Source organism: Antrostomus carolinensis, unplaced genomic scaffold (genome assembly GCF_000700745.2).
Source record: "Antrostomus carolinensis isolate BGI_N321 unplaced genomic scaffold, ASM70074v2 scaffold44435, whole genome shotgun sequence".
Taxonomy (NCBI): Eukaryota; Metazoa; Chordata; class Aves; order Caprimulgiformes; family Caprimulgidae; genus Antrostomus; species Antrostomus carolinensis.
The window spans coordinates 7,226-19,107 of NW_010317889.1; the positions used below are offsets into that span (position 1 = coordinate 7,226).

Genomic DNA, 11,882 nt, shown 5'->3' on the forward strand with positions numbered 1-11,882 from the left:
TCACACACTGGAGCATATTCCCTGATGCTTCTAATTCTAAAGGGAGTATTGTACATTTTGATCATACTTTTATTATGAATTTTCACTTCCAAGAATGCCTGTAAGATTTTGGGTAAAGTTCTGCGCAACAGTATGCCAAGTGTTAAGTCTTTGTAATTCTGGAGTATAAGTATAGAAAATAACACAGGGTTTCATAATGTATTTGTAATTCATATCAGCACCAAAGTGTTTATGATTTAAAGATATATGCATTACTTCTGTGAGACTGTATGTAAATATATATATTTAGGCTTTTTTTTTTTTTTTTTTTTTTTTTGCAACATTGCTGACTTGTAAAATACTGTTGTTTTTTTCATCTTAGGTCTGAGGGTAACTGTGTTACTAACATCATCCCTCATGGTACTGGGAGCTGGCCTGAGATGTGTTCCAGTTTCAGACCTAGAAATTAGGAAGAAGTAAGTGAATTAGTTATTTTTAATATATATATATTATACTTTCTGCTAATGTAAATTTGCTGCTACTGCAAAGAAATGCTAGTATTTTCTGTATGAATTTGATATGCCAAATGTTTGTTGGGTAGACGTAGGCTTACATCCTTCTTTGCTTCTTAAGTGGATTTTTTCTAGTCCTTCTTCTACATAGTATCTGAAGATCAGAAAGGCCTTTACAAACTTGTGTTAATTAAGCCTCACCCCATCCTGCATAACTAATACTAATCTGCTGTGCAAACAAGGAAGCGGAGATTTAGAGATGTTCAGAAACTGGCCCAACATCACACAGGGAACCATGCCACAAAAACCAAAAATATGTCATTTGTATGCAAATGTTAAATAATTAGTTCATGTTTATCATATTGGATGTATGGGATTTACACAAAATGGCCTTTTTCATGTAGTCTCTTCCAGTCTGCATTGCAAAATACTCCCGTACTTTCTTTGTAGTTGAAATGAATGCCTTCTGTGCCCATGCAATTTTAGAGTATGTGATAGAGACACATTGCTTCCTAAAAATCACGCAATCCAAACAATGCAATTGTCTTATCGATGTATCCTGAACCTGGGACTCCTCGGTAATTGCAGGAGTCGCACTCATTTTGTACAGCCAGGGAATATGGATCACTTTCTTTTGCCTCTCATGCTGAAGGATGGAGGAGTACAGGCATTACTACATTTTTCTGCTTCTTTAAAAACAGTGGTAGCACTAGCTTGTCGCTAGTTATGGTTGCATAATATGTAAGCACTAGGCAAATAACTTATTTATAGAAGGTTTTTATTTGTTGGGTTTCGTTGTTGCTGGTTTGTTGTTTTGTTCTGTTTGGTTTTTTGGGTTTTTTTCCCCCCTTGAATTCCAGTCAGCTTCTAGGCAGTCTTTGTATTATTTCAGCAAGTTCTTTTTTTTTTTTTTCCCTTCCCCCATAGTATTACTTACCCTGAAAATTATCTTGAAAACCTTTGAGAAAGAAAATGTTTGATGTGAAGGCAGATGGCTGGGTACCATGGATAAAACAAAGGAATATGTTCAGAGAGAGGACTGAGAATGTAATAAATGCATTGATTGTAAAATTAGCCCTGATTCAGAGTAAGTAGCTAGTATGTAATGACTGGCTTAGTAAATGAAGTGCAATGTGGTGAGTAGAGGGGATGCAATTTCAGTGCTTAGTGAGTGTATAAGGAAAGCCAGGATGCTACTGATGTTAGTTGCCCAGTGTTGCCCATTTCGATGTGGTATTCAAGGACTTTGTGAGGAGGGGAGGCTGAACTAACTGTATTGTGCTACTGTCCACAGTGGCCATTTTAGGGTGAAAATGTACTGTTAAGGTGTCCAGGAAGAGCCATCCTAATTGTGCCCTTGTTTTACCTTTTCTCAGGATGTTAAAAGATGCTCAACATCTAGTTCATCTGTTTTGACCAATCTTGGATTAAATATATATATCTTTTAAATGAGCTAGATGGCTTAAATGGAATGAAATGTCGTGTCTTATGTAGCTTTTCATTTATGTTTTATGCCAAAAGACTTTTGCTGTCCTAGGCTTTACCAAAGCAAGGATGCAGACTGTAAGAACCTGAGAAGAAATTCCCACATGAGATTTAGATGTGAGGTATCATTTGGGGAGTAGGCAGGACAGTTTCCACATGTTCTGATCCCCTTTAAACAAGGTTTTCCAGTGTAACTGCAGTGAGGAGACCTAGGAGAACAATGAAATAAATGCCTAAGGAGAAACATTCAAAGAACAGCTTCTTTAACTAGAGAAAGAAAGGCTATAGTCATCAGACTATATAGAGTCTGATGAGATGTATAAAATACAATGATATGTTTCATTGAAAACCTTGTAGGCAAAAAAAAAAAAAAGAGCATGAGCAGAATCCTGATGGAAAAGGTTACTAATTTTGTTTATTCATGCTGTGAAAATATACATCATCTCCAGCTGAAATTGATAAATTTGTTTACTTAGCCTACTCAAAAGGATTAAAAAAAAAGTGTGTGGGGGACAATTTTGAAGAATTACAGTAAAAGAATGGTTTTCAGTGAAGATTTCTTCAGACATTGTAAATGTACACACTGTGTGATGTTACACCAGGTAACCTGCATTGTTTTGAGGGCTAGGACTGAAGGCCAATTTTCATCTATTACTTGAAGCATGATATCAAATAAAATAGTATTTTTGAGATGAGCATTACTGCTTAATGCATTAGCAACAACTGGCTGAGCACTAAACAATGCACTTACTCTGAATGTGTCTGTGTGTTAATATGTAAATTTAAACATTACAGAGCCAGTGAGATGGAGAAGATCACACACAAGCAAATACTGGAGCATTTCAGAAGCCAGTGTAACTGGAATTTCTTTAAATGCTTTTGCATGTTTTGTAATATATTCCTTCAGTCCCTGGGTAATCTGCAGTAATACACTGAAGATTTCCACGGGACAATTATGTCAGAGTTAAGATACATAAAATTACAAGAATGTTCATGGGGTTTGTCAGGGTTTTTTTTTCTACTTTGTAGCTCTGTCTACTCCCTAAGCTCTTGTAATTTAACATTAAGGAGAACTACTAAAGCCCGTTGCCTATCAGAGCAATCACAAACGCAAGGAAATAACCGTTAAGACTGACATTTAATCCTGACTGCTTTACGCTCCTTATCTCACACAGACCTGTAATATCCAAGTGCGTTCTTAAGCTCCTTTCTAGTCTATAATTATTTTTTTGGCTCTTGCGTGTAACAGCAGACTAAGACTATTTCCAGTTCTGAGTTGTGTTTTAAACCTTAACCTCTGTTTTCAGTTCATTTGATGCCCCTGTATATGCGTGACTTGTATGGAGGAAAATTCAGGTTGCACGTTGGAATGTGATTCCTGAAGCAGCTGTTCCTTGTGGTGAATTTTCTGCGACTGTGTGACCTAAAACTGTACTGGGAATCCATGCCAGAACTGCATGAATTCAGTGAAGGCTGAAGTGAGACTGCATGGTGAGAATGTGGAAGTATGGACTTGCATGTGAGATTGAGGAGCTATCTTGTGCATCTCCTAGTAAAGTCCCTCTCACTTACCCATATGCTTTTGCTCACCTGCTTTCCTCCCCAGCCCATTAACCTGTGAGGTGAATGTGTATATCATACAGGCAAGGAGCTTAAAAAGAACTTTTCTTATGTACCACACACTTCTGGGTTTGTCAAATGTGACAGACATGTGACAGTGAATTTGACTTTTAAAAATAAAACCCCAAACCATTGTTCCTTTCTAAATGTTATAAAAACCTCATTTGCCCCACCTATTTTTTTTCAGTTCATAGTTAGTGTAAATTATATAGAACATAAAAAAAAGACGATATCAAATTGTGCCATTCCTGAACTTGTACCTTCTTCCTTTCCCTGAACATTACAAGAGTATAGCTAATGCTTTTTGCCTGCATTTTGTCCTTTCCTTTTTGACTGCTGCTTGGCGCTGAGGGAATATTTTCACTGGACTCTTTTAGAATTTGATTATTTTTTCCTGGATGATAACGTTACTAGGAGGTGATATTTTTTATAGACAAAATCAAGATTTATTTTTTTTTTCCCCCCCTACATAGCACTTCACGTTTATCTCATATTCTGTGTTTAGGAATAGATTTACATGCAGCTTATACGAGCTGAAACATATAAGAAAGAAGGAACTAAATTATTAAATCAGCCCACAGCCAGTATTCTGTGGCTTTTAACACTGACTGTGTGATGTAAGACTTCTTAAAATGTTTTGAAAGACAGAATAATTAAAGACATGGAAGTAAAGGATGTAACACAATTTGTCATTTGTATTGAATATATTAATTAAGCAATTTATTAGAACTTAGTATGCTGTGGGCTGGTAGGGTTTGACCTTCACATTAGATTTCATAACAGAGAAGTAGTTATTGAGGACCTTGAGTCATGGCAGTGAGAGAGCGCTCCTTGGCAATAAGTATCATTAAAACATTTGTTGGGAAACCAGCAAAACAATAACATAGAGAATGACAGTGGAAGCAGGACTGCTTATTTACAAAGTCATTTATGGGGGACACACTAGTAATTGCTAGTTCCTGTAAAAGGGCTTTTTCTTTAATAATACCACTTTTTAGTTTTGGGGGTTTTTTGCCTACTCTTAAATATATTGATGTTAACTTTTCCATTTATTATATTTCACTCTTACCACATCTTTGTTACATTTTGTTTCTATTAGCAAGTGCAACTGAGTTTGTATCAAGTATTTTATTCTTCTTAGATATATTCTTTAATAGTTCTACATTTTCCCTTTTTCATCCCTGAAATCCTAAAGAATTACATGAGATCATCTCATTATTTGTCTTTTCTGATCCTAAAATGACCATGAGCCACTATCCACATGCATGGAAAATGTAAAGGGACACTTCAGAAGAGGTTATTCAGTGAAGAAAGGACATATTAGGACTCTCATATTCACTGGCAGTACTGAACGTGCTTCTGTGCTCAAAAAACCACCCCAAACTGGAGCAGCTGTGGAGGAGAGGGATTAAAATCTCCCAGAAAATGAGAAGAGCCTTTTAGGAGAGGATGGTAGAAGAATCTGCCTGTAAAAAATAAAGACAGAGTATGATGCATTTTGTGCACTCCCTAACTCATTGGAGAAGAGAAATGAAAAAAGTATTTAATCTAAAGTGTGGTTCTGGGAGTAAAAAGATGAATAAATGGACCTGTTTGTACGCCGCAGCTCAGTGAGTGTAGGAGGAGGATGTTAAGATGGAGCACTTGCCTGGTGCTGATGGCACTTGCTGGTTTGTGCTTTGGCTGCAGTGCTGAGGGAAATCTGAGTCGGGTTAATCCATACTATCAAAACCAGAGATGAATAGGGGGGGAGAAAGGAAACAGGTTATTCGTGGGCATTATTCTCACGGGGAATATTTAATCTTTATAGACCCGAAACTTCACGGTCTAGCTCATTCTTATCACCTTCACTGGCTTCATCTTGTATGCAGTTTTTATTTTTTAACTTCTGCCCCAAAGGTGTTATTTTAGGTGAGAGGTCCTGTGAGTTGTTCCTAAGTGGTGATGATTTTTCCTGCTTTGCTTCTGTGTCGATGGTAGCGGTGGATTCGGCGGGTGATTAAGTGTCCCTCTGGCTGCCCAGCGGTCCCTTCTGCCTCTGCCTGAGCTGTGTGTCCTGTGATGCACCGGCAGCCGGTGGCAGCCAAATTGGCTTCTCCTGCAGCTGAAACAGCCTTAAGTGGAAACAGGAGGCAGCTTGACAGTTTCTTCCCTCTTGCTCCTGTGCTGGATTTTGGCCACAGCACTGTAGGTGTCATCTGCCTCCCCCAGTGACAGAGGTAACTGCTGAATTCGCAATTTACACACTCTCTGTAAATTCTTAGAGATGTAAATCCAGTAGATATATTAAAGGAAATTCTGAAATAACAGAAACGGCTTGATATTGTCGTAATATTTAATGAACAGCTTTTCTACAAGGCCTCAGCTTGTATAAGCCTGTGCAGGAAGAAAAAAGAATTTATATTTTTTGTGGGATATGTAGCTCCATCTGATATAGTGGCAGGTGTCATCTTCAACTGTAGGAAGCTTTTAATTTTTTTAATCATATTGAACTCTTTGCCTTAGTCTTGTGACTCATTCTTTTTGTCCTTTAAGAGGAATTCATGTTGAATTTATATCTAAGTTTCTGCATTATAATCAAAACATCCTCTTGCTCTGTCATTGAAAAATTATGTCGGAGCATTTAAATAGGTCTTGTTTATCCCATTCTCTAATTTGCTGTATCTCCTGTATGTTCCTGCACTTTTACTAAAAAAATCCTACTTAGGATTTTACTACAGACCTATCCTGTGCTAAGTAATCTCCATCAGCTTTCTCCCATGGCAGCTCTGATAGCAGCCAGTCCTGGTCCCCTTCCCTGATAACTTGTTTCAGTATGTTTTGCCTCATTAGCCCGTAATGTAATTGCCTACTTTATGTTTACAGCAATGCTGTTTATTTTGGGTCTGTTTGTATTTGATGAGCATGTCCTCTGTCAGTGTTGCTTTGAAGATGTCTTCTTTTAAGAGTGGGTTTGTGGAGTGGGTTAGCTTTAAAAGAAAAACAAAAAAACCCCAACTTTTAATAATAATAAAAAAAAAAAGCCAAAAAGAAGCTTTGATTTCATGTGCCCTCATCCTTCAAACTTGGATAAAGCTTTAAGTGAAAAAGCCCTCTTCTCAGCTGTGTGACAGCTGTGATGGCTGCACAATAACATGGTGTGAGGATGTGAGTGAATTTGTCGCTGCAGTGCCAGGGGTCTCGCTCTACGCCCGCCTTGTCCCTTTCCTCTCTCAGGACATCTGACAGAGATGTTAGGGTCTTGGCCTGAGACTGCCCCTTCCTCTCCTTGCAAATACTTGTCTCTCTCAGCAGGTTCTCAGTAATAATAGTTCTGGAGTAACTCTGCATTTCCAATCCTTTTAAATTTAAAACCAAAACTCACTGGTTTTCAGGCCATTGCAAATGTGTTTGCTGTTTTCTGTGAGTGGGAGAAGAGTCACGAGGCTGGGATGCCTGGGAGATGCTACAGTCCATTCCATGTCCATTCCCATAACGATGGGACTGAACGTGCTGAGGCCACAGTTTGTACAGTGGGTGACAAGAGCCCAGTTCCTGATGAAAATGGTCAACAGTGCATTTTCAAAAGTTTTTCTCTTTTCTTTTTCACTTTATTGCTGGAGATAATGTACCACAGAGTGACTCAGGCTTTCTGCTTCTAATAATTTTTCTTACTGATGGGGAAAACCAACTTTAAATTATTCCATATATCAATGGTCGCGTGCATGAAAAACAAGCTAAAAAATGCTAATGACCTCAATCCATGAATATCCAGAAGGCATGAAGCTTTTGTAGTATAAATATATAATTCAATGAAAATATTGAAAGGAAGTACATTTCCATGAAACTCATCTTTCAGAATGTTATTTTTAATAGATTAATTCATTGCTTTACCCAAAGGTATCTTTCTGTCCAGTCCTTTTCCAGACATAGAGCCTTATTGCACTCTCTTTGTGTTATGAACAGGACAGCATTTGCATCAGGTTCTCCCATACTCTGTAGCAGTGCATTGCTGTAAAGCATGAACTTGACCTCCCTAATTCTATCTTTGCCTTAAAAAGTACCTGAAAAGGTTCCCCTTAATAGAAGGTTCTTTTGTTGTGCTTATTTTTGTGAGTCTAAAGGAAAAGCTCTATCCTTTTCTAGTAACTTGAAAAATCAGAGGTGGTGCTTTACAAAACTGGTATCAGTTCCCTCTGAGGTATAATAAATCTTCTAATGTATCATGTGGATAAGTTCATGTCTTTTCATATTCCTTTTCCTGGGCAAGCAGCTTGCATCATACATCAATGTGGAAGCTCTAGAATAGGAGGTGTTTACTTGCTTTGTTGCCATGTAGTTAGGCTAAATTCAGTAGCTCTTGAAAAGTGCTCTGAAGTCCTCCAGTGGAAGGGTCTCTTTCATTTGCTTCCAGTAGTTCCCACAATGAGCTAATTACTGTATAAACCTATTTGTCTTCTAAATTAGCAGGAGTTGAACAATCCACTTCTATCAATGAGTGAAAATGTCAGGCATGTGAAAGAAAAATTAGCCGTCCACTTCTGTAAAATGTTAATACAAAAAAGGGATTCTGGATAAAGAAGTTAATTGTTAGGATCAGCAATTAATTTATTAAACATTTTCAGACTAAAAAGCACATTACAGCGCTGTCTTTGTGCAATAGCAGGCTGGCACTCTCAGTGACTTTGTTGCTCCTCACACTTTGCCAAGCAGCAGCAAACCTGAATTACCAATTTTTTTTCATTGCATTTATGCAGACGTTTGGGTAGTGACTAAGTTGTCGGTTCTCATGGCAGCTAGTAGGAAAAGCATGGTAGAAGTTTCAGGAAAAAAAAAACTGCACCAAAACTTTGTTTTCATAATGCTCTTGAGATGAGTTCTGCTCCCTCCTCGGAGCCACAGGAACTTAATTTTTCAGTTGACCGGGGGCTCATCAGAGGCTGGTAGAGAAAATCTGTGTTTGGAGAGTCAGAGCAATGCAATGCTGGGGCTGGTGGCCTTGCTCTTCCCCTGTGTTGCCTGGCAAAGAAAAGGTGAAAACGATTTTTCTACTCTCTTAATTAGTGTTAAAATACTGATATGACTTCTCCAGTCCTCACCTACCCGAAACAAGTTCAATTAACACATCTTGGAACTGAGCTTTGGAGACTTTTTTTAGCGTTGTGGTTTAAATCCATTATATTAAAAGTAATTTTTTGAGTAAGTAATTTTCCCTTTACTGTTGCCTTTGTTTCTTCATCTCAGTATGGAAACTAATGAGATTTTCTTTCATTTAAAATTGTCTTAAGTCCAGACATGAGACATACTGTGGTAGGAACACTAAACGTCTGGGTTTTTTACATAGTGAAAATGTTTATGTAACACACAGCTTTTAAATAGCTTAACAAATCCAATACCTGACAGGATTGTGACTGTGCATTAAAAGTCTCAACCCATATAGGGAGAAAAAAATAAATAAAGCTGACTGTAAATGGAAGCTCTTTCCCATCCTAACTATATGGTGTTATCATCAATCACTAAAACCTTTTTCCTGTATAATCTCACTTTTTTCATACCCAGTTTGCTCAGTGATATTGCAATTTCAGCATTTATAGCCTTATATGTTTTTTTTTGTTGTTGTTGCCTGTTAGGATATTGCAACAGTGACAGCAGGGAGCGAGTAAAGCAGGTATAAACCAGGTTACTTCCTAACACTCATATAAAGTCTTCTCTCAGAGGAGTGATGAAAACCGTATAATTTAAGTTATTTATAATGTGACTTGACAAAAATTTGGAAAAGATATAGTACAATAATTTTTTCTTCTCTAATTTCTATTGTATATTTGAACTAACACTTGTTCTATCTTCTTCCAATTCAGAGGCCAGCTTAGGAACAAATATGATCTTTCTTTTGTGCAAAGAGGGGTGTGTGTGTGTATATATGTCTATATATTTTTTTTAATATATATATAGTTATATATATGTATATATACATAGTGTAATTATGTAACTTACCCATTACTGTGATGCTCTGGCACATGATATTTCGTACTAGCATTTACTACCAGTCCTCAATTTTTTTTTTGTTTGGTTTTTTTTTTGTTGTTTTTTTGGTTGTTTTTTTTTTTTTGTAAAGGGCTCATGTGTTCTACTGCAAGTTACAAGTTTGGAAGAGCACAAAAATTCGTTAGCGTAGAGGTCAGGTGTGCAAAAACCTTGAAATTTTTAAGTGAGTCCCTGACCTGGCTTCTGAAATAGTTAGAAACAAGATATTTGGGGTAGATGTTTACTTCCTCACTTTTGCTTTAAGCTAGACAGCCATCAGTTATTTTGTAAGTCAGGGGTGAATTTCTGGTGTCATTTTTTCCAATTTTCTCTTTCATGATTGTGATTAAAAAGCCTTCTGTTCTTGTGTTATTTTCTATTATTTGAACTCAATAAGTTTCTACTTTTTGATACATGATAATAATTAGATGATGATTGGATAAATAATGCATCTGAAAACAGAGCAGAGCTGGATAAATAACAGATTAAAATTACTCTGTTAGCATAATAAGTCTGAAAAATATTTTTCCATCTGGGTAGGGTCCTGAGCTAAAGTTATCTTGTTAGCCCTTTTCTCAGGGAAGAGAAATCTTGTTGTGCAGAATGAAATTGAAATAGTGACAGGGAAAAAAGCTCTTTGCACCTTTTCAGTAGCAGAAACGAGAAGAAAATTGGAGAGTAACAGAAACAAATGTCTCATAGTGTTGGAGCAATTTTTAGCACCGATGGTGTACAAGAGGAGACTCCTATGGGCTGTGAGACCAAAATCTAGCACAGTGATGACAAACAGCAAAAAGCCACCAGTACTGTTGTGTTCGTATTTCTCTGTCAGGTGGAATGGCTGCTACATATTTCTCCCAGAGTAGCAGGTTAGTAAATGCACTGAATCGCATTTTGAATCTCTTGTCCCTGTCTCTCTAGGGAAATGAGTTAAGGATGTGTAGAGGAACAAAGCAAATAATCTTTTTCTCAGGAAAAAGTAGCTTAATTCAAGCCAGGATTGAAAAACAGATAAAAGAAGGTTTAGGCTGTTATCCTACGCAGAGATATTTGAGGTAGTAGTCTGTATATCAGTGGCAATTTAGTCTGAAAATAGTGTTTATTAGCCCAAATATGTTAGATTTGAAAAATTAAGCAATGTGAAGATAAGAGATGCTCTGCCGTGGATGATGGTGTCAAGCTTGGTAAATGCCAACAGTGCTGATGGAAAAGCAAATCCGTGGGAACAGACAGCACACCAGGCAGGACAGGGCAGGAGAACACCAAAAGGACAGACCTACGGAGAGACAAAAATGGGCTCTTCCTTGCAGAAAAACTAAGATAGAATTAAAATTCTGGATTATGATATTACTTTCTCCCTTTGGATCTGCAAAGTAAAATTAACATCTGTTTCTCCCTTGAGTATAGAGGTCAGTTATAGAGCTTTATTCAGATGGTGGAGTTTGATAGACATAATCTAAATCTGAAGTGTAAGTACATGAAAAGAGTATGTATAATTCTCACAATATGTAAATTGGGGGTTTTGTTTGGTGGTTTGTTTGGGGTTTTTTTTACAAAACTTTTCTTCTACCAGATGAAGTTTCTACATGCCCAGAGGCACTGTAGAAGAACTATTGTACTTTTTCCTGATTTTAGTGAGTTTTATTTGCCCTTAGGATTTCAATAGAGCAGACGCTTTTGAATTAAAACAGTATTATCATAGTGGTATAAATGAACAGAAGTGTTAGTATGACACCTATAGCTATAAAGGTTATTTTGTGGTAGCACAGTTTTCCTAGCACATGATAACAAAACCACAATTTAAGCATTAAATTAACTTTAGAGCAAGAGGAAACACTAAAATAAAATCTGTATATATTGCAATTGTTACCTCACTTGCTACTGAATTGCAGCTGTTTCTGAGGATGCAGCATAGCTCTGCAAATATACTGGAACAATTTAGGATAAGATTGAGAATACCTTATTGTGGTGAGATCAGTAGAATGAAAATACCGAAGTACACAAGGTTACCTTGGTTTGTCCAAAGTACGTTGGGTTGGAGAGTAACCATAAGGGATTGATGTAACATCTCCTCCAGAAAACTACACTGGAGCGTTGTTTAGATAGTGCTTTTTATTTATTAAAAACTATTTCATTTTATTTTATTGGGGAGACCCCAGTTTAACAAACATTAAGAAGGCCTGACCATACCTTGGTGATGTCTATCTGAGGCACTTTATGAACAAATCGTAATGAAATCTATCCTGGCTATGTGGACTTTTTTTTTTGGGGGGGGGGGGGGGG

At 37.2% G+C, this 11,882-nt stretch overlaps 1 protein-coding gene across 1 annotated transcript in view; it reads left to right on the top strand.

Annotated features, from left to right (window-relative positions):
- Positions 1–361: 361 nt before the first annotated feature.
- SLC49A4 (solute carrier family 49 member 4) overlaps positions 362–11,882 on the top strand; it is a gene marked incomplete at both ends in the record, with an annotated part of 40,423 nt that continues 28,902 nt past the window's right edge. Inside the window, one exon of the mRNA XM_029085138.1 lies at positions 362–455. Coding sequence (XP_028940971.1) covers positions 362–455 — 94 coding nt within the window. The remainder of the gene's footprint in view (positions 456–11,882) is intronic.